Source organism: Zerene cesonia, chromosome 14, assembly GCF_012273895.1.
Source record: "Zerene cesonia ecotype Mississippi chromosome 14, Zerene_cesonia_1.1, whole genome shotgun sequence".
Classification (NCBI taxonomy): Eukaryota; Metazoa; Arthropoda; class Insecta; order Lepidoptera; family Pieridae; genus Zerene; species Zerene cesonia.
This window is the reverse complement of record NC_052115.1, coordinates 7125707-7151504: the sequence shown is the minus strand read 5'-3', so window position 1 is coordinate 7151504 and position 25798 is coordinate 7125707. Positions and strand designations below refer to the sequence as shown.

Here is a 25798-nt window from a genome sequence, read left to right as displayed (position 1 = left end):
TTTTTTTAATGTACAATTATTGTGATTGTATGATTCGAATATATTACGATAATGGAATAAAATATTATTAATTTATTGGTTCCTACAAAGTCGGTAATATCTGTTACGGGGGTACGGACTTACGTATATATTATTAATACAATCATATTCGCTTACTTACTAGCTGCGTCTTGCGTTTTCACTTGCGTAAATGAGTTTTTTTTTCTTTAAATACCCGGCCATATAAGAAAGTATCGCTAGTTATTCCTTATTACATAAGCTACATGCCAATAAGAGTCCCGCTAAAAGCGGTCCACCTGTTCCGGATATTTGGTGAAGCGGATAAACTATGTTAAAAAAATGTTTTCAGTACATTTAACCTGTTTCTATATAATTCATATATATTACTTAAAAGCGGTTATATTTATATTACAATCAGACACACCAGTTAAACTTATTGGTTTATACTACAACTGTAATAATAATTTTTTATTGACCGATTCCTAAAATTAAACGGAGTTCCTATGTTCGTCTGTACGTATATTTTTTGACTTATGAAGGAAAATGAAAGAATGCGCATTGATGGACTTCGATTCTTTTGAAAATAAAACAAATGTATTCCGTTATTGCGTCACATTTACATATATTTTATTATATATGTAAATTTGACGCAATAATGGCCTAAAGTGAGTTGGCCAACGATAGGTTAAAAAATTTCCAACAGTTTTTTCTACAGCGTGCAAAGCTGGGACTCACTTAATATATTTTTAAACTCCAAACTATGAATATATTCAAATCTTAATTTATATAAGCTTCATAGATTTTAATATGTATTTTTCGGATAGATTTTCATTAACAGATTTCGTATTATATATTACCAGCGGTCTGCCCCGGCTTCGCCCGTGGTACATATATAGCCTTCCTCAATTAGTGGGCTATCTACCACTGAAATAATTTTTCAAATCCGACCAGTAGTTCCTGAGATTAGCGCGTTCAAACAAACAAACTCTTCAGCTTTATAATATTAGTATAGCTTAATGATGACCATCATCATAATTATTCATTAACAACCAGTAAGAAGTCATGATGACAAATGCAAAAAAATATAGTCGAATTGAGAGCCTCCTTTTTTGAAGTCGGTTAAAATATTTTGAGTCGAAGCTGGAAGATTTAACATTTCTTGGATTTACCTTAAAAGGCCTTTGTGAAACCAGTGTTATATTTTAATTTACTCCATTTACTCCCATTTTAGTGTTGAATTTATCTTTTAATATTGTGTAAGTATTATTTATAACGGCCAAAGAAATTGTATCACACTATGTGCATAAACACCAAAACTATATAAGCCATATGAGATTACATAATTTTAAGTATCAAGAATTTTTTCACATTCTGCACGCTATCACTTATTTATAAAACAAACAATGTAAATGTATTTTTGTACACATTGAAATAAAACACATTTTCAAATGGTCGAACTTTTTATTTCACCTTTAAAATGAACTTAAATGAAATACAATAAATGCACAGGTTGTTTCCAAGCTAAATTATTATCGGAAGATGTGTGGTGGTATATGTATAGAATAGAAGATAACACTAATGCCGTCTCATTTTATTTAAAATAAAAAGAATGAGACTGATAAAAAGATGATGTCTCACACTTAATTTTAAATGTATCCCTTAAGTCATTGTCATAAAGTCTAAAATTCGACGGTATAATTTAAAGTAGGAATTCCTTAATACAATAATTAACGACGAAAAAACGACACTACAAAAAAAAATCAATTTTAAAATGTCTGCTTCAAAAATAGCATTATACTATCTAACTCCTACCGATGAAATAAATGTTCCTTATCAGACTGAGTTGCTATATTTTAAAGAAAAAACATGGGGTGTATTTGAAATTAAATTAAATGCAAGTATACGTAGTTCATGAAAGTCATACTTGGAAGTAGACCAATTGCTTTATAAAGATGAATGCAGAATATACAAAATAAGGTGATCATTCAATAAATATGAAGAAATCTCTTGTAAGCAGTTTAAATTGATAGAAAAACAATTTTTTTTAACATAGTATCAGATAGTTAAGACAAAATTATAGGTTTCAGTTAAATAAATATATTATAAATACTGAATAACACCGAGATTTCATGATGACATGCTGTGTTTAAGAATGCCTTAAAGCTAAAACTGAAAATATACACACATTTCGAAAGTCTTCGATAAAAAAAAAAAAAAAATATTAACTGAATCTCTTATAATTTCCAATCTATAATTAGAAATTATAAACGTGTGTAACAATTTAGAGATCACACATCTGTTTACATTATATGCTTTATTTCCAGTGCATTAAAGTTCACTTTCCAATATATTCCAGTTACACATCCCAATTTCTTTGTATCATCGTACTATCAAGACATGCGTATATTTCCAATCAATTCAGTATCTATTTAAGTGTATCCGTATCATCGGAAAGCGTTTTCTCTTGCACGAGTTTATCGAGGTGTTCTATCAGTCCGTCTATCGACATCTCTCCGTGGACTTTGTTGTCGCGCGTACGAACGTTGACGGTACCTGAGGTTTTTTCGCGCTCACCGACCACTGTGAATGGAAAAATATCATCATCATCATCATCATCAGACCATATTTGTTAACTGTATATTATATGGACACAGGTGTAGGAAATTATAAATAAGTATAGTATACTAGTAAAAATACGAATATTTAGCAGTTTTATATAATGTTTAAAAAAATGTCCAGACAGAAAATTATCATTATCTAATATATAAAATTCTCGTTTTCGTTGCCATACTCCTCCGAAACGGCTTGACCGATTTTGATGAAATTTTTTGTGCTTATCACCGGATAACGATCTATGAGATCTATGAAATCTTTCGTATTATTGTATGGGTGTACGTTTTGCGCAAAAACCACTAATTGACCGATTTAGAAAATTCCTTAACCGTTAGAAACTTGCAACTTTACTGAGTGACATAGTCAATGTACCACAGCCGAAGCCGGGGCGAACTGCTAGTCACCACTAGAACTAGAGGGACGTCTCAATCTCACCGAGTATATAATTGAACTGCGCCAACTGCGCATTCCGCACTTTCTTGTTGAGCGTGTCGCCCGCGTCCGTGTCCGCTTCCGACATGAACTTGGCCGCGCGGAGGCGTTCATTCACCTGAAATGTTCGCCAAGTCGGTTGAAGGTAACAAGTGTAGATAGTGGCGTCAAACGGAAATACGAATAACAGCATATAAAATAAGATAAAAAAAAAACAAATTTTCTTCCTTCTTTCTTTCATATTAGGAATTCATGAAATTTTCAGACCATGACATTGAAGACGGGTTATCGTAGAGGAAAAAATTATTCTCATAACTTCTGGGAGCTTCCAGAACACTCACTAGAAGCAAACAGTCATTAAACCCGACATATACTATGCCACAGTAATAGAAAAAAGTTCTCGAAGCTTCTAGAATCATCATCGTTGAATATGCACTACAAACCCAAAATAATTCTAGAACCTTCTAGAAGCTTCCAGACGGTTCCCGAACGCTCACCTGCAGCACGCAGCCATTGAAGGCTGGATACGCTACACTACAAGCCCAAACTAATTCTAGAACCTTCTAGAAGCTTCCAGACAGTTCCCGAACGCTCATCTGCAGCACGCAGCCATCGAAGGCTGGATACGCTGCACTACAAGCCCAAACTAATTCAAGAACCTTCTAGAAGCTGCGAGACGGTTCCCAAACGCTCACCTGCAGCGCGTAGTCGTCGAAGGCTGGATACGCTACACCACAAGCCCAAACATATTCTAAAAGCTTCTAGAAGCTGCAAGACGGTACCCGAACGCTCACCTGCAGCGCGTAGTCGTGGAAGGCTGGATACGCTACACTATACTACAAGCCCAAACTAATTCTAGAAGCTTCTAGAAGCTGCGAGACGGTTCCCGAACGCTCACCTGCAGCGCGTAGTCGTCGAAGGCTGGATACGCTACACTACAAGCCCAAACCAATTCTAGAAGCTTCTAGAAGCTGCGAGACGGTTCCCAAACGCTCACCTGCAGCGCGTAGTCGTCGAAGGCGGGCCCGACGGGCACGACGCACACTTGCCGCGGGCTGAGCCAGAACGGCCACTTGCCCGCGTACGACTCGCTGAGGATCGCGATCATCCGCTCCACCGAGCCGAGCACCGCGCGGTGGATGATCACCGGACGCTTCTTTTCGCCCGTTTCGCTGAGGGTTTTATTATTTTTTTTTTTTATATATATACACAATATATTGGTTCACCCACGTCTGTGTTACTTTTAGAAAAAATGTGAAATTTAAAATACAATCATGTCTGGTTAATTAGTTTTGTCCGCGGCTTCGCACGCGCTAAATTCGGTGTCATTTTCTATATAGTTATTATATACATAAACCATCCTCTTGAATCACCCTGTATATTAAAAAAAAAACCATCAAAACCCGTTGTGTAGTTTTAAAGATCTAAGTCCTCACAGGGACATAGAGACAGACAGAGGAAGTGACATCATCCAATCATTTCATTTCATTTCACAAATAAAATAATTGCAAAATACTACGCTTCCAAGGATTATGACTTCCGTGGTGTGATTTTACCACTAAATTGGGGGTGAAATTACATTTCATTGAATTTACATACACATCCGAGGTATCCCCCCCCCCCCCTTTTCCCTTCAAGTCTCGCATCACACACGCACCTGACGTAGGAGAGATTGAACCGCTCCGGCAGCTGGAAGTCGAGCTGTATGGTGGCGCACTGGTGCGAGCGGCGCAGCGCGTCCTGTATGGTGATGTCAATCTTGGGCCCGTAGAAGGCACCATCGCCCGGGTTCAGCTGCCACGGCTTTCCGAAACGGTTAAGCGACTCTTCGAGAGCCTGCAATTTATATATAACTAGACGCTCGTCCTGGCTCCGCCCGGATATCAAGATTCCTTTTTTATCTCATTTAATTGAGAAAAAGTATCGTATCACCTAAGTCAGATCATAACCTGTCTGTATACCAAATTGCATCAAAATCCGTTCAGTAGTTTCAGTGTGATTGACGGACAAACATCGAAACAAACTAACTTTCACTTTTATAATATTGGTGGTTAACTTTAAATATATATATTAATACCAGATGACGCGGCAAACGCTGTTCTGCTTGACTCTTATCATTTAGGGGTATGAAAAAACCAGTAGTTCCTTAGATTAGTGTGTTCAAACAAACAAACAAACAAACTCTACAGCTTTATAATATTAGTATAAATTACGGGTATAAATGTAAATCAATAATATAGAAGCTACCTTTTCAGCCTGATTCCAGGTTTCAAGATCTCCCAGATACTTCTCCGGCCGCGTGGACAGCTTCAGTTGGAAGCTGAAACCGAATGTAGTGTACACGTGCTCCAAGAAGTCCAGGCAGCCGAGCTGTGAATAAGATATATTCAATATAGCATGTTAAATAGAAATTTCTAGACATTTATAAGTTCTCGTGATGAGGGTTTAAAGACCTGGTCTTGTGAAATGAAATATGGAGACATTTAAATGTTATAAGTGTGAAAATTACGTATATTACAGTTCGCTGTTTGCTGGCGAGTATAACTTTATTGAAGGCAAATCAATACCCATCTTGAAGTATGTTTGTTAATTGTGCACAATATTATTTGAATGTGTTTTATATATTTTATAATCAACGTGCGGACATTTCTGTATGATCTTGTGTGCATTTTTGTGTGCACTTGCCTTGGTAGTTTGCTGTGTACTGTGTGCACTCAAGATCCTCAATATATATATATAGAGATCCTCAAGATCCTCGCTATACTTCTCCAGTGTGTGCGTGTGCGAGTGCGTGTATGTGCGTGTGTGTGCGTGTGCGAGTGCATGTATGTGCGTGTGTGTGTTGCGTGTGTGTGTCGGCGCGTGCGCTCACCATCTCCCGCTCGATGTGCGCGGGGCTGCAGAAGATGTGCGCGTCGTCCTGCTGGAAGCGGCGCACGCGCGTGAGGCCGGACAGCGCGCCGCTCAGCTCGTTGCGGTGCAGCACGCCGAAGTCGGCCAGCCGCAGCGGCAGCTCGCGCCACGAACGCACGCGGTTGTCGAATATCAAGCTGCGTTCATTCAAATTCAAATTTAAATTATTTATTTCAATATTTAAATTATTGTCTTAAGCTAGTTTGCGATTGGAACACTCCTAGTAAGTAAAAATAAAATGCTGGTTTCAGGAGGTTTCGCTACTCCGTTTAACATTTTTTGTGTCAGTGCATTTCTATCACTCATGTGTGCGTTTGTATCTGTCAAATATCTGTAAGTTTCTTGTGTTAAGCATTAAAGTGACAGCAATTCATATTTTGTTTCGAAACAATTTTAAATTATAATTCAAGATGTGTGATGAAATAAATGTCCATCCATCCATGAATCAGTGAAGCCCATTACCTTTCTATGTACTACTAACACCATGTAAAAAAATTGCAAGGTACAAAGTTTATTTCAATAAATTGCTAAAATTGTCCTTTATGAAACATTTATTTTATTACCTCAGCCAATTGCTTTTTTGTACATTCAATTGTAATGATTCTTTATTTGAAAGCTGACGCCTTCCATGTAGTCCCATATAAATTTGGTCAAGTTCTGTCTACCTTGTAAACTTTTTTTCAAAAATAATTCTTCTTACCAATGCCCCGGGCAGTTCATGGGTTTCAGAGCGAATGTTTCCTTTTCCACGTCGAACGAAAACATGTTCTCCGCGTAGTGCGCCCAGTGGCCGGAGGTCTGCCACAACTTGGCGTTGTACATGTTCGGTGTGACCACCTCTTGGAAGCCACGTACCCTGAAATGGTTCACGGTTCGATGATGAGTTTAATGGTTTATAATTGTTTTGGGAGGAAGTAATGTGGCCAAATTATGAAAAATACTAAAATAATTGTGGACAGATGCTAAAGCCAATTTAGGTTTATGGCAAACTATATAGCTATATAGAGGCATAGAGAAATGGTACATTTTTGTTTAAAAAAAATTACAGATGATTTTCAACCAATATTCTCAAGAAAGGAGGTTCTGAATTCAAATGTACTTGTTTTTTTTTTTTTGTTACTTTATAAATCCCTGGGTTTTCAATCGATTGACGCGATTCTTTGTGTTTAATAGAAAATTGATGTCACTTCATCTCATTTTAGAATCTAACGTACCTCCCGCCCCAGAATCGTCAGATTAAGCAAATGAAGATCATCACCCCTCACTAGAGGAAACTTAACAATTTTAGGTTTAATCAAGAAGAATACTATAATAATAATGATTTTTACTCGATAATATCTTTAACTTTCTTATGACAGGACACAAAGCCAAAACATCAAGTATGTTTATATAATACATAGTCTTGAATTAATTTCATCAACAGAGCTATAAAATATATATTGTAATTATTTACCTGTATTGTTCACGTATAAATTCCACAAGGATGTTGTAAATGTGCGCCCCGCGCGGTTGGAAGAAGCAGGAGCCTGGCGACAGCTCGTGAAAGAAGAAAAGCTCTTGTTCCTATTGAATATAGCACAATATCATCACTACATAGTGTTTTTTTCATAGTAATACAAATTGAATTCAGATAAAACATTGCCTTGGTCATAAATGCTTATTACTAATTAATACCAACTATTTAGACATCATATATTATATCAAACTGCACACGGTGTGCAAATTTTTATTTGAATTTGATTAAAATCGGTCGAGTAATTTAGGAGTCCATCGTGGTCAAAGAATTTTTTTAAAGTTTTAACTTTCCCCCATAAAATCTATAACAGTTGAAATATATAACACCAACTCTGCCAATCTTCCTGTGGTCTCTCTTGGCAGCCTCCTCCTGTATGGTCTCCCACTCCTTCAGCTGTTTTGTATCGGGGAAGGATACTCCGTACATGCGCTGCAGCGACTCCGCTTCTGCTTTACCCTCCCAGTAGGTGGAAGAGTTCTGTAATGTTTTGGAGTTACCGTTTGATATGGATGATAGTGAGAGGAATAAACTCATTTGTTCCCATTGCAGAGACACAAGTCTATGAGGGTTTAGGCCATAATGTACCATGCTGGCTAAGTGTGGGTTGGCAAAAGTGACACATGTCCGAAAAATCTATTTTAGTTCTTTTAGTTCTAACATGCTCGCCTGGTCTCGACTTTTCGATTTTAGATCAAGGTACAAATCAATGAGCCTCAACCATTTAGCATATAAAGCATAAAAATTTACTATTAACTGGTGCTCTAGTTACAAAAGGAATAATTAAATTTGGTTCTAATTTATTTGATATTTTACTTTCAACTATTCATACAATTTCTTATGTGGGAGTCGAGCACGCTTCGGCACGAATTGGGCCAGCTCGCACCGGAGAAGTACCACACCCCCACAGAAAACCGGCGTGAAATAGTGGCATACCACTGTGTTTCGTACGGTGAGTGGGGGAGCCGGAGGCCCGTTTCCTTTTCGTCACCCGTCGCAGTCCATTCCTTTTTTCCTGTCGTTAATCCATTCCTTTTCCCTTACCCCAAAAAAGCGGGCAGCGCATTCGCAGAGGCCTTACCTTTGCGAATGTTCATGGGCGGTGGTAATTGCTTACCATCAGGCGAACCACCAGCTCAGTTGCCCGCTATGATATAAAAAAAAATAAAAATAAAAAAAAATCATTAAGTTCCATCAGTCAGAAGTACATTAATTTTACCTTAGTGACCTTGAAAGCTTTGACTTTCCCCGTATGTCTTACATGTGGTCCCCTACACAGGTCGATTAACGGGCCACACCTGTAGACCGTGGTCTTCGGCGTGTCCACCTTCTCCTTCAGGATCCTCACTTTGAAGGGATTGTAGTCGAACATCTCCAATAACTGTTCCTTGGTGAGTTCCAGACGTTCAAACGGCTGCTTTTCCTTCGCTATCTTTTTGACTAGTGTCTCTACACCTTGGTAGTCGGTGGACGAGATCTGTAATTGATTTATAATCAATATGATATATATCTCTATATAAATACATATATTGTATTGTAAATGCGAAAGTAACTCTATTTGTACAATATCACAACTTAATGTGAATATTTTGTATGAAATCCCTACTTATTTAATATTATAAATGGGAAAGTAACTCTGTCAAATGTCATAATAACAAAAATCACCCAATATGTATAACGTTTATGTATAATGTTTACATTATTTTCAATTTATCCTAACAAACATAAAAGTAAATTCTAATTTTAAAAATGTGTAACACTTATCTACACTACTATTATAAAAAGGAAAATAAATTATAGCATCCTATCCACTTTATTACTAAATGATGAAACAGAACATGTGCATTTTACATAACTAACTTACCCCTTTCTCAGGATAATACATGTCGTAGTAGAAGCCTTCTTCAATTGGCGGTCCATAACAGAGACATCCACCGTATATCTATAATTAGTAAGAAAAACCGTATTTAGTTACTCTGAATAGTGTCTGGGGGTATGTTTCCTAGTATTAGAAAAATGAGTATCTTAAACACAATGCTCAAATGACGAACAATTATTAACCAGAAAAATTTAAAGTAAATACTTTGAAGCATGTTGGCGTAAAAGTTCTTTTTAAATAACATTCTAGTTAGACTAAACAGGATTATGTGACTTAAACTAGGACATTTCACTTTCCTTAATCCTAGATTATTGTTATTAAAGTAATAATTAAAAACATCTTAATGTTTTCATACACCACTGATAATGCACTGTGTGTTTGTTTAAACTAATTAAACTAAAAAGCTTTTTTCGCTTTTGCTTTTGCTCGAACTTCCGTTTTCTGTGTGCAATTAATAGACACACTTTTTCTCTTTTTTTTTTTAATAGCCCAAAGTCTCACCCTCTCCATAGCCTCGCCTAGCATGTGAGCGGAAGAGTGCCAGAACACAGCCTGCGCGTCTGTATTGTCCCACCGCAGCAGTTCTAGCTTACAGTCGCCCTCTAGCGGCCTGTCCAGGTCCCAGAGGACGCCGTTTACTCTCGCTATGATCGTGGAGTCCGCTAGGCCGGTGCTACGAAACAATTATTCAATGAATTAATGAATACAGCATTTGAATTAAGTAATAGCTGAAGTGCCTGCAACGAGAAGCGTTAGCAAACGTAAATACCGCCGGTTATTTACACGTAGCGACGACGAATAAACACAATACCATCTATCTCTTTCTATCTCGTTTGTTTGTTATCTGCCGCACTGCTCACAGCTACAATGCTCAAGATCAAACCACTGTCAGGCCAACTTACGGTTTGACAAGGATTGGACGGTCATTTAATTTAAAGTAAAGGAACTAACACTAATAGCGCCATCTATCGTTATAACTGTACAATTAAAGTGATGGCCACTATGCAATATTTCTTTTGTTATAGATTCTTGAAATGTACATAAAGATATTGGATGAAATTTCTGACCTATCACATAGATTTCATTAAGCTTTTTCCAATATCTAGTATCAATAATAAATACTATTAAAAAAAAATATTATGCCTGCAAAGATTTACTCATGTCTCTTAGAGTCATCATCATCAGCATTAATTAATTAATAAAATATGTTAAAATGTGCATCCATTTATTTGCTCATATGCTCATATGACGTGTCATGCACATTATTTATTATCAAATACCACCTTGACCTTTAAATTAATTATTTAATCATGGTAGGATATTGCAAAATTAACATAGTACAATAAGAACATTTTAAGATAAGGAATGGCTAATTAATTGCTTTACAAAATAAATTCTTCAAGTACAGCCTTACATTTATCAACTCTGAATGGTAAAAGTCCAAACAGTTCTGTAATAATGGCAAATTTCAAACTTTTATCGCAATTAAATAGGTAAATTTTAGAATTTACCTCAAAAGCATGGAAAATGGAGAAATTCTATTTATATATGTAAGAATGCAAGTAATATACTTAACGACTAGTTTCAAAAACATATTCTTTAATATCCCTAATTATCAAATACGTTTAAAATGACAAACATGTACCAAAATACTTACAATTCACTCCAAAACTCGCTTGAGAGCAAATAAGGTGGAAAATATTTTTTAAATGATGCCAATAAAAATGATTTTAATGGTGAAGTACAGCAAAATAGCTTTCAAAATGTTGCCTCAAGTAAAAATAGCGAATGGAACTGCGGCCATGCAGGTAAATAATATATTTGCATTGCACCCTTATTTAGCCATAGCATAAATAAGTGAAAATTTAAGGACACATATATGTGAGAACATCATTAATAGTAGGTTGAGAGCAAAATGTGACTGTTACAAATAAACTAGGGCAAAGTGAGGGAAACAAATAATAGCTTAGCCAATCAAGTAAATTGTCTTAAACAACATGTTGCGAATATCCAGTTTAAGAATATGATTAAAATAAAACTATATTGTTATTATGTTTTGGTGATAATTTGAGTAGGGAACCAAAATTTTAAATGAAAACACACTTATTTGATTAAGTATTGTGGAGTTTGCTTGTTTACTCTGAATAAACACTGCTTGAACATTTAGAAGTTAAACACTTTTTAACAGATTTTAAACGCGATTTATTCATTATATTATTAATCTGAAGTTCCAAACACTTTACAGGGAGTATGGTCACAGGGAGATATTATAATGAATAAGTCGCGTTTAAAATACATTAAGTGGTAATTTCTAAAGGTATAATACTTGCATAAAATCTAACAGAAGAAAAAAACTAGTTGAACAGTTTAAAAATATCTTCAACTGTTGGCTATATACATGGTTTTTGAGAGTTTTAGGCTTTGTTTGTAGTAAATGGGAAACTGGGGTAGACTATATGTTACAATGTGATAGTTCAGAATTTACTAGATCTATTTACATATTAATTTTCCAACACACAAATTATTTCCCAAATAATAATGGATTGTTTTATTGCTAAACCTTTTATAAACATATTTTTTAGTCTTATGTAAATTTTAATGAGGGCCACAGATTATTACAATTTTTATTTTTTAACTAAAGACATTAGCAACAATGTTGTCAAAACACTACCTCACTATTAATTTGAACCTTACCTAATTCCCTTAGCCACATCATATGGGGTAGTTTTCCATGCTTTTGCTTCCACAGTCTTCCCATCTGGCAAAGTGACAACTACACTAACATCAGGTTTTGAAGCAAGTTCCTCATCATATTGAGCTTTGTATTTGTCCCAGAGATCCAGACGCTTCTGTATATATTCTGGCCACGGATTCAGTTCAGATACACCAGTGCCTGCCTCTTCTTTCTTTTTCTTTTCTTTCATGGCCTTCGCTTTGGACTGAAATTGATGACGCAAGTTACGCTTAGAATGCATAATATTAGCGGTATAGTTTTATTCTATATGAAATCAATTAAAACACTTCAATATAACTATTATGAAAGTGTCTATAAAGGTGTGAGATGTAATTGGCTGTTATATAGTATGGAATAAATCATATAACAAAGCCCGAAGGGTTATTTTTTAATGATGACGACAACAAGTGAATGGAATGAATTTGTTTTAAATTCAATGCAGTGGTGTAACAATTGCTCTAGGAATCGGTTCTACGCATATGTTAATAGGGTCGTACTCTAATTCTATGTATATTTTCACATTATATTCGTGACTAAATCCTACGAACCCATGTGGCGTAGCCTCCTTTGAAGCGGACCACGAAGGCTCTACGAAAACTTATTATGCTTAACATCACTCTATTACGATAAACAAATAGCACTATACATAAACTAAAAATAAGTTTAATTTCCTGCCTTATCGTTAATTTTAATATTTTCTACACCAGCAACAACCGGATCACCCATGTTGTCGTATTGTTGACGTTGACACTGGAAGTTATTGAAACAATCTGACAGTTCCAAAATTTTTTACATTTGACGTGTATGTTATGTTCAGAAAATTATTAAAGGTAATTAATTTTTAACCAGCTTTTTAAAATTTCCATTCTAGGTAGATCTAATAACCTATATTTTTCAGGCTAGAAATAAAGATGTGAGAAGAATAAATAAATGTCATTCGTGACGTTTTTTATTACACAAAGATGTGATAGACTGGCAATTGATTTATTTTAAAACCGCTAGAAAATTTAAAAATTTTCTGTACTTTAATAGTTTTATTATTTTATACAAGATGTCCCTTCAACGTACTCGTCCATTAGATACATTGCAACGAATAATGTCGTCCTTTAAGCACTTTGAAAAAAAATTGGATAAATTACAAGATGACGTTAATTTTCATGGGCACACGTTAACAGAGCTTCGTGTTATGGTCGCTAATCTTTCTGGCGGTATGTTGAATTCTGAATTTAAGCATCAAGATAATATAAAAAGATCACCAGTAAAACAAACGACGGCGATTCAACCTGATGACCACTTTAACACAGAAATGCCATTTAAAACTAAGAGGAAAAGTCTGATACAACCTCTAACTGGAACTAAAATACAAGCGAAAAGCTTCTCAGGTCAAAAATATGGAGGAAAGCCGCCAAAAGATACACATCCATTTGTAAATAAATTACCATCAAGCCCTAAAACTGGCTTAGCGGGAAAACGCTCTGGTAGACATAGAAAAGGAGAAGCACCTCGAAAAGCGACCACATTAAGATCTCAAAAGGAAATTGTTAAAAAACGAAGTAAAGTGCCTAAAAACATTTTTTCATGATTATTTTTATTCGATCTAAATTCTGAGATACTATTTAATTAAAATTATACGTACATAATTTATTTTTTTGTCGCTTTCATAACTTTATTGCAATTTCCTATTGTTACTTTGGGTTAGTTTAAATAACTCAGTAGTACAGCTTAATATAAATGAAACCAAATAAATAAAAGTCTATAGTTTGGTATTTTTTTTATTCTGAAGTACTTGGGACTTTATATTAAATACTATGAAACCATTTAAAATTAGTTACTAAATAGTATTATTCGAGCTGTTACTGTTGATGTGGGTTCATACTCATTACTCAAATTCAACTTAGCGTGTAATAATAATCTTCTGACGTCCGTGCCAGGCCCTAAAAAATTAAATACACCTCAGAATTTAGGAAATGTCTTGATTTTATGTAAATGTCAAGTATAAAAATATGTCTATTAAGTAATGAGCTTGAAAAAAAAAATTCCAAACGTTTAGTCATCAGCTAAAAATTACTAACAATTTATGTATGATATTTTCAAGGACAGCGATAAAAATGGATAACACTATGCCATATAACATAAAACACAACACGGGCCGCAGGTTTAAAAGGCCAACACTACTAAACGATGAAATTTTATCGGAACACTTTGGTTTCGGTACTTGTAAACGGCGATGTAGTGCAGATTGAATACCAGACTCTCGTATGCGCTTTAATCTGAAATAAAACATTTTATAATACAGTGTTATCTACATCGGTTTTTTTAACTTGTAACAGTATAAAATGACAAAAAAAAAAAATAATTTCAAAAAGTTTTGTATTCAAGCAGGTTAATTGTTTAAAAGAATATTAGTTAAGTAAGGCGGGAATTTCTAAAATTTCAAACAAAAACACAAATTATGGCATAAATAGATACCAACGCGACTCTGAGAAGTTCTAAATAAGGTGAGTTTTTATAAATTGGTACAAAGGGATGGCGTGCATTCATATAATCAATCTCCATGAGATCGCATTTCTCGGTTTCCAAAAAAGTTTCTTCTACGCGCCTGTAGACTGGTTCAAGGATGGAATGGTATGCGAAGAGTCCCTAAAAAATGAGCTTGATATACAACATATATATATTTTAAACAAAACCACGAAAAAGAAGCGTTTTGTAAGCTGCAAATAAAATATTAATTTGAATTAAGTAATAATGGCAAACAATAAAAAATAGCATACATGTAGTATGGGTACTTAAACTTTCTTTCCTTCTAAATACCTATCTTCAATGTATAAAATTTTACATTTTACATTTTTTTACACATAGCGGGTAAAGAATAAAAAATATATTGCTCGATGGGTTTCACAGTAGTACACAATATATTATTTTCTTTTATTTTAACGATATTCCCAAAAAACGACAGAAGTTCGCCATTCGTCTGTCTTTTTTGTTTCTAAACCTCCGTGGTTTTTCAACAAAAAGATAAGATTTCGATAATTCTTACTTGTCTAATCTTTTTTACACCCTCATTGAGACTATAATAATGCGATTTTCCCTTAGCTGGTTCAACCTTTTTGAATATCGCTTGTTTAACTGGATCTTTGAACATCTGCAAAAATGCAAATAAATTGCTCAGTATGCATGTGACTATAAGATATAGGTACATTGATAATAAGCCGTATCTGTACGGCGTTTGATTGTTCATTTCAGTTTATTGTACAATCCCAAAATATTTAAAGATATAACATAATAAAAACAGAATAAAATTACGAGTGCCCGAAAGTCGGTCTTATTGCTATAAAGTGATCTAACCGATACGGGTGTTTGTAGTATAAGTGAAGTCCCGTGTCCCCTAGTGGTGTATGGGGCAGATGATGTACATCTGTTTCACTGATCGATTTTTCTTTAAGGACAAGTAGGTGATCAGCCTTCTGTGTCCTGCTAGACCGAGACATATTTTTTTTTTGTGCGTCCCCACCGAAAATTGAACCCAGGACCCTCGGTTCTACGCTCACGCGTTAATCACTGTACCAAGGAGCGGTCAAAGGTGTTTGTAGTATAAATCATACATATTTGCATATTTTAAAATATATAAATTATAAATATATTTAAAACAATCAATATTTTATTAACGAATCATAACCCTGAATACGAAGCGGTTATAATCCGTATCAATGGCGCCAAGGGTCATTCCAGATTGTTCCAATTGCTCCAACGTCCGTATAGATGAAGATGGAGCCTGTAGAAGCACCACGATATGCGCAGCATATGCTGCATACAGCGCCATGAGAGCAGCGAATATCACCCACAGCATTATGCGACCTGTTATTTTAGTTAATCATATTATTTGCATCCAGATTTCAAAGATCATGTATTATTTATTGATTTAATATATTTTTTATTTATACATAAACAGATGAAGCATTTAATATGAAATGTTAAGAAATAATAGCGAGTAATTTTATTATATTAATTACACTACTGGATAAATGGTAATGATACATACCGAATTAAAGATAATATTTAATAAATATTGTGTCTATATTTAATGAATTGACATTGTTACTCTCCAAAAAGAAAGTGTTTAAAGTTTATGTTCATATTTTTAAAGACTGTAACTAATTTTTATATTATCTAATATATATTAAAGAAATTGTGAGAAACACGAGAGACGGAATACGATTAATTTAAAGTAATTCAGACTCGACCTGATAGCCCCTTCGGTTCTTTGGAGCATCCTTGTTGGCTCATAGCACTCATTGTTAACAGCAAAGCATCTGCGACGCTTCCATCAAGCTGAGTTGGATTCTGTAAGTTTAACTACTTGTAGAGTATTTTGTTATCTGTGGTTTAACACAATTTTTTTTATATCAAAGCTGCTATATGGGCTAGAAACACAAATCCACGATATGACTTGTTTTTATCATTATTTTTTTTTATTTACCGGTCCATAGAAAATTTATAGCATATAGCAATTAGGGATATCGAACGGTAAAATATTTTTTTTAAATAGGTACTGTATTTCCTGAAATTAGGGCGTTCAAACCAATAAACTCAGCTTTATATTAATAAAAGATACAGTATTCTTCTTGGCGATATTTTATTCTTGTTTCTTAAAAGTAACACACCTATTATGTGCCGTAAAGACCGAAACATGGATTTTAAGTTTTACGGCGCGGGATGAAAAACATACTACCATATGCTAGGTACTTACGTACGTAAAGTCATTGGATGATAATAATATAATAGTCTAATACTCACAAAACCCAATCTCTTTATTTCCCATCTACTAGCAACGTAAATAGCAGCTGTGGAAACCAAAATAGATAACGCAATGGCAATCCAGACTGAATTCGAGAAAGGTAATGCGAATATATTAGCCACATACGATAAGGGCGGTTGACGGAAAATGAATTTCACTTCAAACTGTCCTATCGAATCAGTAAAAACCACCACTTCGAGACGTTTCGAGTTTGGTACGCAGTTAGTACCTGAAAGAATTCCTTCTAAAATAAGCAGTACATTATCTTGTCTTCTTTTCTTCAAATGAGAAACTGATGCTTACAATCAGATCGAGCTAGATTGATCTTCATGAATATTTTTGATGTATATATGAGATAAAATTTCAAATAACTAATAGAACATAGAAATGACAAAAGCATTTAAGTGACTTTAAGTATTGTCTATACATTTGAGATTTAATTATAATGAGAACAACGGCAGTTACATCGAATTAATCATAAAAAAGACGCGTTCTTAAGGCTAACTCAAGAACGACTTCTTTGTTTCAAATTTAAATGCAATTTGCTTGTGTTGTCTTTAGAATTGCTAGACTCCCTGAAATTTCTAACTTCTATTAAAAACACACATCACATTCGTGTTAACTTCCTTGTTGAAAATACATAGGTCTACATAAATATTACAGCCCAGCGTTCATGGATCTACAGTATACAAATTACCTATATCAGCCCTTCCAGTCCTAAGATCATTGATCATTCCCGACCACTGGCCGTCCTTAATATAGCCCCATCTGTAACTGAACACGTATCGGGCCGTGGCGTTCAACATTCCAAACGCGGTACTAACGTGTATCCAGCATAACTTCGTTATTGGATCGTGATGCAGTTTTCTAAAATGTCGATTAGTATGTACTGTGTGATAGTTATTTATAGTTTTACGAATAGACGTATGAGACAGCTTAGACGTGTCTAGAAGGGGTACAATAAAGTGCTTCTATAAGAAGTCTAATTGAAAAGTTGTAAAAATTAATTTGAGTTTACATAACTAGTGATCAAAAAAGGAAGAAAATGAATGAACAAATAATAATAATTAATCATTCACTACATTTCTATAAGTCTCTAACATTTAGAACTAAATGAAGAAAAAAAATGGGAATAGATATTGCCAGATTGGATAAAACGAAGTTAAATTGACCATAGATAATTAATTTTGCTACGTTTAGTTGCCGAAATAATACAAAATATTTCTCATCTTACAAGCGATCCTCCAAATGATGTATTGTAGTGTTACTATCCTGAATGACGTTGGACATAGTGAGGGGGTGTCCCATAAGGTCGCGCCGTCTCCAATACATTTCCCTGCGAGGTCTGGTATCAATAAGAGTACCATTGTAGAAGCCTCTAGGATTAGAGTATGTAGGGCCGCTTGGGGATGGCTTGTGTACTATAATTATGGGAAAATATTATCAATATTTAGTGCTAGTATAAGTAATAATAATACGATAGATACATAGTATTATAATTGTAATATTTACTTAAACACACACACAATCCCGATTTATAATATTATGTACATTAGATATATTAAAAAGAAAAATTATTGTAGTTATTTGACTTTACTTAAAATGTTAGATAATTGACTAATGCATAATTTTTTATATTACAGTATCCTTTCCTACTCATGTGTGTGTTTGTTACCCTTTCACGCATAAACTACTGAACCGATGGCAATGAAATATGACACGTAGATAGCTGGACAACTGGAATAACACATAGGCAATTTTTTATCCAACCTCCGCGGGTAAAACCGCGGGACTCAGCTAGTCTTTGATAAAGTTAGTTAGTCTCTCAACAGTAAACTGTTAATCTTGTAAGATTCTATTACGATCTACTTCTTATTTCATGAATTCCTCCTATTATCGGAGTAAACTTACATTCAATAAGAGACAGCGCGTTGCCCTTTCTTTGGGCCAAAACAAAATCACTGTCAGTTAAAAGTGGCAAGTTCCATAGTTGATCAATTATCCTTTTATCATTTCCCACATTCCTGGTGTTATCATAAATAACCAGCCAGCGGTATGGAGATCGAAACTGGTCTGTTATCTATTGTTATATATATTCAAACAGTTAATAAACGCAACTAATAAATAATTATGTTTTAATGCGACTAATTTTCTCCTAGTTTAAGAAAGTAAGCGAAAGTCAGATTCGTTTTTGTTTTATAAATATATCACTAATCATATTTCTCGAGACTCATGGTTTCTCTATCTCTTTTGAATTATTATACCTATTTACAAGTTTCTTTCAATGTAATATAAGTGCACTATTAGTAAAAGGTATATAATACTGTACTATTATTTATTTTATTTATAAGCAAAAAGTATCTAATAAATATAAAAGTTAAGAAAACGTGTTCTTACATTGAATGCATTTTCAGCGGCAGGACAATTTAAATCGACGAGAAATAATAAATTTTGATCAAGTAGTTTACTATTACCATCTAATTTTGATGATATTCTGACTCCATCTTCAGAAAGTAAGCGATATAAGCTTATTTGTTTTTCTGCAAGAAGTGTATAAAACGTGCTTAGAATACAAAATCTTTTAAACTTATTTTACTTGTCAATTTCTTTTTTTTATGTTTGGGCGTGTTAATTTTTATTTGACTAGCAGACCGCTTCGGTTTCGTCCGTGATATATGTTGGGTGGTGAACAAGAGTGAGGGAATTATTAAAATCTGTCCAGTATTTCTTAAGATTAGGGTCATGAAATAAACAAATTATATTTAAAATATGTTACTAACGTAGCTCGCCGCTCTAGTCGCGTAGTTCTTGTGATTTTCACACCTATATTTAATGACTCAAGAGTCATTAATTTATTCCACATAAACTAAGTGATTCGCTATTATTTATATTTTCTAAACTTACCCTCATTCCAACATAAATCATAAGCCAAGACAGTCGGGGCCAATTCATTTCGTATGTAATCTTTGATAAAACCAAATATAAAGTCATCTCGACCAAAAACGGTGTTATGTAGTAAAATCCATAAAATAAATGGTTTCATAATGCTTCTCTCAAGCACTCGTAGGCAAATAAAATTTGTATTTTAGGAGCGCCTTATAAACCCACTTCCTTAGTTAATATTTGAGCTAAATAATTAGTGCTAACCCTCGCATTATACGAAAGCTCATATTTGCATTTACATTATTTAATAATCAAAATACCGATAAAATTAGGGATACATGTCTGTTTGTTACTTAATGTCATGGTTGAGATTTATTTTAAGACGTTGATATTAGCAGAACGTGAAAGGATCTACGTTACAATAAAACAAAATTATTTCCAATGAATATTTATTTCGATTAAAACTCAATTACTGTGTAGTATTACTCAATGATTTTCTTGTATTGAAGTAAAAACACTTGTTTACTTAGTATTCTGCTACTAAGTAAATTATGCTAAAATTACAATTCTCCCAAACGATTCCACAGTATTAAGCTTGTGTTCACGGAACAAACGCTTTCTATCGAAATTAGGGGTAATTAATTGAACGAATCCTATAATGTTGGTTTACATAACAAATACAATTATAGGAATAATCGGTACCTTTGTTGTTTGTAATATTATGTTTAAGATTTAAGCTTTATTTCGTTTTATACAATAATGATACATACAACAGAAATTAATTTCTTGGCAATGCCATCGAAATTTATCGCGGTGCATTGAATTGCTTGCTTCGTTATATATAATAAATCAGAAAGTTACACAAATTTGGTATCAGATATCTTCTAATTTTTTGTCACAACATCTACTTACCTTAAATTAAACGTAATAGATTTATGTTGAAAACTCTATGCTTTTTGCTAATTTATTCTGCCTTACCACCATCCTGAAAGAAAAAATGACAAGAAAAAATGAATGAATACATGATATATATAATAAAACCCATAGAAATATGTTGCTTATGTTTAAATATAAAAGTATTACATTACACATATATACATTACATACATATACAGGCACACAGACGATGGAACAGGTGGACATGTTACTTGGAAAGATACTTTGTTTTATACTTTGACAAAAGAATTAAACTTCAATGAATTACGGAAACGTTAAATCTTGGCCATACATATATATAGCACCTTTATTTTTTCTTCTTTTTTGACTGTTGTACGATCCTCCGTTGTAAATAATTGTATTTCAACGGCAATGTCACTATTGTATATTTTGTTAAAATAATCCTAATTCCTATTAATATTATTAAAATGTGTAAGTTGAGAAATTTTGGAAGAATAGAAAAAATTTGATCACGAGGCAGGATTCGAACCTGCGTTTCTTGCCTAACCGTAGCAACGCCTAGCCTCTCGGCCACCTGTGATGTTATACCCGTGATATGTGTAAGTTATTATTTAAATAGCTAATAGTCCATGTTCTATTGTAATTTCTAAAGGTGTTTTTATAATTAGTTTTATAATCAGCCTCTAATATATTATTTGTTTTGTTATGATAGTGTGTAAATGTATGTTAAAGAACATTTTAACACTCAAGTACAAAAGACAAGACTTCAAAATAAGGTACATCAACTCACAATCTCTTATACATGATCTCAAGGACAAGCACAGCAGGGGCTAGCAGCATCCCATACAGCGTGGCTATTATAGCTGGATACATGTCAGTAATGCCAACACTGCTGAAAGCAGAGATCGAACCGGAGCAACGAGGCTTGCCTACATGTAGGCGATGGTGGATGTTCGATTGGATGCCAGTTTCGCGGATTTTGATGAAGCTGATCACAATATAAAAAGTTATGTTATCAAACTCAAACTCAATTTATGTTTTAATTAGACTTCTCATAGAAGCACTTTTGAATCGTCGTAACACGGTTATAACATTGTAACATTTACCACCGGTTCGGAAAGCAGTTTCTACAGAGAAGAGCCGGTAAAAAAATCTATAGTTTCTCTTTTCCAATATCAATTTTACATTCAATAGGCTCATAAAGTGTAGGTACAAAATTTGTATATAGAAATTATGTTTTTATTATTATAACAAGTAACAAAAAATTCAAATAAATAAGCCACCTGAAAATAATAGTCTTCACTCTCCTATAAAAAAGATAAGATAAAAAATTGTTAAATAACTTTCTTTAGTTATTTAACCAACTGAAAAGTGTATAAAGTAGGTACTTTGCTTTTATTAAATAAGATTTAAATTAATTACCTATTTTATATTTATATGAAAAGATAAAATGCTAATGCAATAAATAACTTACTTGATTTTAAATAAGTCCTTATACGGGGATCTCTTTTGACCGGGCACCCACGGATCAATTTCGTTAATGTAATCAATTTCAACCAGGTCGCACTTTTCTTCCTCTTGGTAGGTTTCCTGTATCAGCCTGTACCCTGGGTTCAATTCCATGTGAAATGCGAAAAGACCCTAAAACCAATCCCTCACTTATATTTCGGTGTGAAGATGAAAATAATGTAAAAAATGTATGTAATTGTTACTATGAGAGCAAACTTCTTCATCAGTAATGACAATATTGATAAGGGTCGTCATTTGAACATCAAAGATAATTATATAAACTTCAATAAAAATTTAAAAAATTATAAGACGTACGGTTTATTCCAATAATGCAAAAGCATATTATTTATTCTGTTTCATACTTTTAACAATAAATATTACTCCAACTCATCTAAGTTATAATAACACGTACAATATTCGATATAGACGAAAACATGTTTGTGTTATTGACCCTAACCTTTCTAATTTTCTCCACGCCTTCCTTCATGCTGTAGAAGTTAGGTTTCTTCCCTTTGGGAGCTATCTTCTTGTCATAGATTGCTTTTCTGATTGGATCATTCAGTTTCTGTGGAAATAAAGCATTTGTTACGTCTATAGTAGGCAGTATGTTATATGTTACAATTAAATAACTTTGTTTATCCATATGTTTTTGTATTAAGCACAAGATAATTATTATTCCTAGCTATATATACAAGTAAATATCTTATGAATTAGCAGGTATCTGCCACCGGCACTAGCTACAAGCATTCGAAATAGTTTCTTTAATATTCCCATAACTAGGCGACAATAATTTGAATTTGATTTTTAAATTGAATTTAAACTTAGGAATTATGAATTTATAATTCCAACTAGAAACATGGCTAAAGCTATGTCCTTGTAAAAAACATTGTTCGAGGCTTACTAAGAATTTATTGATTATTATTTAATAAATTCCTACATTTTACGTCATAAATCGTGAAACATAGTGTTTAATGTATTCGGATAACTTATTGAGGAAAATCAAATATTAACAAATAACGATTATTGTGAATTACTTTGTTTTCAATGGTTTATACGTTTGACTATGTTGTTTACTAATGAAATATTTTACATAAGGTTACTTCAATATTGGTTAAATTGTATATGTTTGTATTTGTTAATTTGTTTCTAGGCAAATGCAATGCTAAATAACTCTATTGAAATTATAAATAAATGGTACTAGAGGCACATTGTCGCTTGTAGTGACGTTGACTTCTAAAATAAAAAAAATTGAGGAAATTAACAAGCAATGTTATTTTAACAGATTAATAAACCAGCTGGAGATTTCTTAAGCTTAACAGTATAATTATTTACATTAATCACCTTAAAGAAATACCGATTGTATTCAAAGTCGCTGGCACCAAGTTTCAGAGGGGAGTTAAGCAAATCCGGAAGGCTTCTGACTGACGAGCTCGGTGCTCGGAGTAGTACCACAATGTTCGCACAGTAGGCTGAGTAAAGGATTGTTAGGGCTAAGAACAGAAGGAGCGTGACACATCTACCTGTAAGGAAGATAATTTGAAGTTTATTATTTATTTTTAAAGTTAAAAACGCTTTATGATGTACTAACTGCGCCCCGCGGTTTGACCGGCATAAGTCCGTATCCCGTAAGAATATCGGGATAAAAATTGCTTATATGTTATTCCAGTTGTTCAGCTATCTACGTACTAAATTTCGTTGCAATCGATTCAGCAGTTTTTGCGTGAAGAGCAAGAAACACACGATGAAGTTCGAATATTGATTACGATATTTCGGAATTTGGCGAGCTTGCATAAGGAACAGATTATATGAAGTGTATCTCCCTAAAACGTCAAGATGTTCCAAGATTACATTAAGCTTTCACAAGATATTATGAAAGGATTTGATAGAAAACTATTTGTATGCATCAAATATCTATTAAATGACTATTTCACGATATAATTGTGTATGGGTATGTTATTACTATAACAAATGATTTAATTTTAATCATAGACACTATTATTTTCAAGACAATGATGATTCATTGTTATTTTACGTGGCCCATAGTTTATTGTAATAATAGTACTAGCCTGCTGCATATCTTGGCTCTAAAGTGCATCCCTGTTGAAGGACAGCTCCAATTATCAATATCAAAACATCTGCCCAGGAACCATTTAGCTGCATTGGATGCTAGAATCAGTTCAAATTCATTCTTGAAAAATAGGTACAGTAAGTAACTTATACATAATATACGAGTACACATCATCAAAAAATTGTATACCTAATAAAGACTTCATCAACATTTTCGAAAATCGTATTCAGCTAAATACGCATATTTAAGTATTACAAGTTTATAAAAATTGATATTTTTGTTCGTCATAGCGGGCAACTGAGCTGGTGGTTCGCCTGATAGTAAGCGATCACCACATTCGCAATGGTAGTGCCTCTTTGAATGCGCTGATTGATGACTGAAAAGAAGGAATGGACTGGAAAGGGTGACGAACAGTACATGCGCCTCCGGTCTTCACACACCGTCCGAAACACTGGTACTTCCACAGTGCGAGCTGACCCAATTTATGGCGAAGCGTGCTTATCTCCCACATTAAACATATGACAAATTTTAATATCGACTCTGTGCCATTATTTTAAAGAGGTAGACCGAATATAAAATGCTCTTAATGATTGACATCTTCTCTTTCAACTTATGTATTTTGATTGCGACTTTTCACAGGCCTAACTTAATATTTTTCATATGAAGGTAAATGGATACAATAAAACTTACCATACCAACAGTAGCTTCCCACTTCGAAGTGATATACAAAAAGAGAGCACAACTCAAAACACACACAAAGATCGCGACCCACACCGCGCCAGTGAATGGAAGGGTGAAGATATTCTGCAGGAGTGCTAGGGGAGGTTCTCTGAATACAAAACGAACAGCCGTAGACCCCACCATGGCTATGTAGTCGATGACCTTCATACGTTCTTGGGTGAAAATTGTGAGGGTACCTGAAGATATGAAGCGTTTATTGTAGGTGTGAGTATATCACAGTATAATATGCAGTATGTTTTATAACATGATCTTTGAAATATCAGAAAAACCTTGTATGAAAAATATAAAATGTTAACTGCATATTTTTATTTCGGGAACGAGAAACATTGATCTGTCTACGCATCATTTACCAAACGGATAGGCAAAGCGAAGCAAGCACTTAATGACCGTGTTTTCTAAGAGTTAAATTTTGTACAAATTGTTTCCTAATGTAAAACAAATGAGAATAAAAAGTAACAATACCTGTCCAAACACTGTCATAGGTAGCTAATCATAATTATAATGGCTCACCTAGATCTGCTTCTTTCTTCAAGAGATGATCGACAATTCCTTGCCAGTTACCGTTCTTGTCCTTATAACCCCAAGTGTGTGTAAACAGTAGTTTTTCCGTTGCGTTTAACATTTCAAAGCATATCTTTACGACCATGTAACTCATCTTGGTTATAGAGTCTTGATGAAGATATCTAGCATAATTAAAATATTTTGCTCTTTTTTGGATTCTCATGTATCACATAGGTACTTAGGACATACTTAGTCTGGCCATAAATACTGTTACACTTAATTATAAAAAAATATTACATTTGAATTTCGAATCTGTCATT

At 34.0% G+C, this 25798-nt stretch overlaps 3 protein-coding genes across 4 annotated transcripts in view; all 3 read right to left on the bottom strand.

Annotated features, from left to right (window-relative positions):
* Positions 1-2322: 2322 nt before the first annotated feature.
* Positions 2323-12851, bottom strand: LOC119831593 (threonine--tRNA ligase 1, cytoplasmic). Of its 2 annotated transcripts, none has more exons than XM_038355014.1 (14): positions 12760-12851; positions 12045-12289; positions 9852-10023; positions 9336-9413; positions 8691-8948; positions 7805-7951; positions 7412-7521; positions 6659-6814; positions 5918-6095; positions 5293-5415; positions 4703-4881; positions 4043-4217; positions 3049-3163; positions 2323-2580 (listed from the first exon to the last, which is right to left on the bottom strand). In XM_038355014.1, the coding sequence occupies exons 1-14, from the start codon at positions 12808-12810 to the stop codon at positions 2426-2428; spliced, it is 2142 nt and encodes a 713-aa protein (XP_038210942.1). In that variant the 5' UTR covers positions 12811-12851; the 3' UTR covers positions 2323-2425. The 2 variants fall into 2 exon arrangements, with proteins under 2 accessions (XP_038210942.1, XP_038210941.1); XM_038355013.1 differs by having other exon boundaries at positions 2426-2580; positions 12633-12767.
* Positions 12852-14137: 1286 nt separating this feature from the next.
* On the bottom strand, positions 14138-19922 carry LOC119831946 (ionotropic receptor 75a-like). Its single transcript, XM_038355516.1, has 11 exons — positions 19784-19922; positions 19277-19419; positions 18791-18959; positions 18114-18300; positions 17577-17746; positions 16879-17108; positions 16326-16425; positions 15761-15939; positions 15122-15226; positions 14558-14724; positions 14138-14354 (listed from the first exon to the last, which is right to left on the bottom strand). Exons 1-11 carry the CDS (start codon positions 19920-19922, stop codon positions 14138-14140), a joined length of 1806 nt encoding a protein of 601 aa, XP_038211444.1.
* A 773-nt stretch (positions 19923-20695) lies between these two features.
* Positions 20696-25798, bottom strand: part of LOC119831945 (ionotropic receptor 75a-like) — a 9303-nt gene continuing 4200 nt past the window's right edge. The window contains exons 5-12 of the mRNA XM_038355515.1: positions 25488-25660; positions 24927-25153; positions 24235-24334; positions 23510-23688; positions 22626-22733; positions 22134-22300; positions 21450-21647; positions 20696-20747 (exon numbers count right to left, since the gene is read on the bottom strand). Coding sequence (XP_038211443.1) covers positions 20696-20747; positions 21450-21647; positions 22134-22300; positions 22626-22733; positions 23510-23688; positions 24235-24334; positions 24927-25153; positions 25488-25660 — 1204 coding nt within the window. The remainder of the gene's footprint in view (positions 20748-21449; positions 21648-22133; positions 22301-22625; positions 22734-23509; positions 23689-24234; positions 24335-24926; positions 25154-25487; positions 25661-25798) is intronic.

Excerpts from the sequence above, each read along its gene's own strand:
- LOC119831593 (XM_038355013.1), bottom strand. The coding sequence starts at position 12,698 with ATGTTAAGCATAATAAGTTTTCGTAGAGCCTTCGTGGTCCGCTTCAAA. Across the intron at positions 7,952-8,690 it reads AAGCTTTCAAGGTCACTAAG|AACTCTTCCACCTACTGGGA; the intron begins GTAAAATTAATG and ends AAAACATTACAG. Across the intron at positions 4,882-5,292 it reads CCTGGAATCAGGCTGAAAAG|GCTCTCGAAGAGTCGCTTAA; the intron begins GTAGCTTCTATA and ends TATAAATTGCAG.
- LOC119831946 (XM_038355516.1), bottom strand. The coding sequence starts at position 19,922 with ATGAAACCATTTATTTTATGGATTTTACTACATAACACCGTTTTTGGT. Across the intron at positions 16,426-16,878 it reads AAATAAAGAGATTGGGTTTT|AATCCAACTCAGCTTGATGG; the intron begins GTGAGTATTAGA and ends TTAAACTTACAG. Across the intron at positions 14,355-14,557 it reads TTAGAACTTCTCAGAGTCGC|ATTAAAGCGCATACGAGAGT; the intron begins GTTGGTATCTAT and ends GTTTTATTTCAG.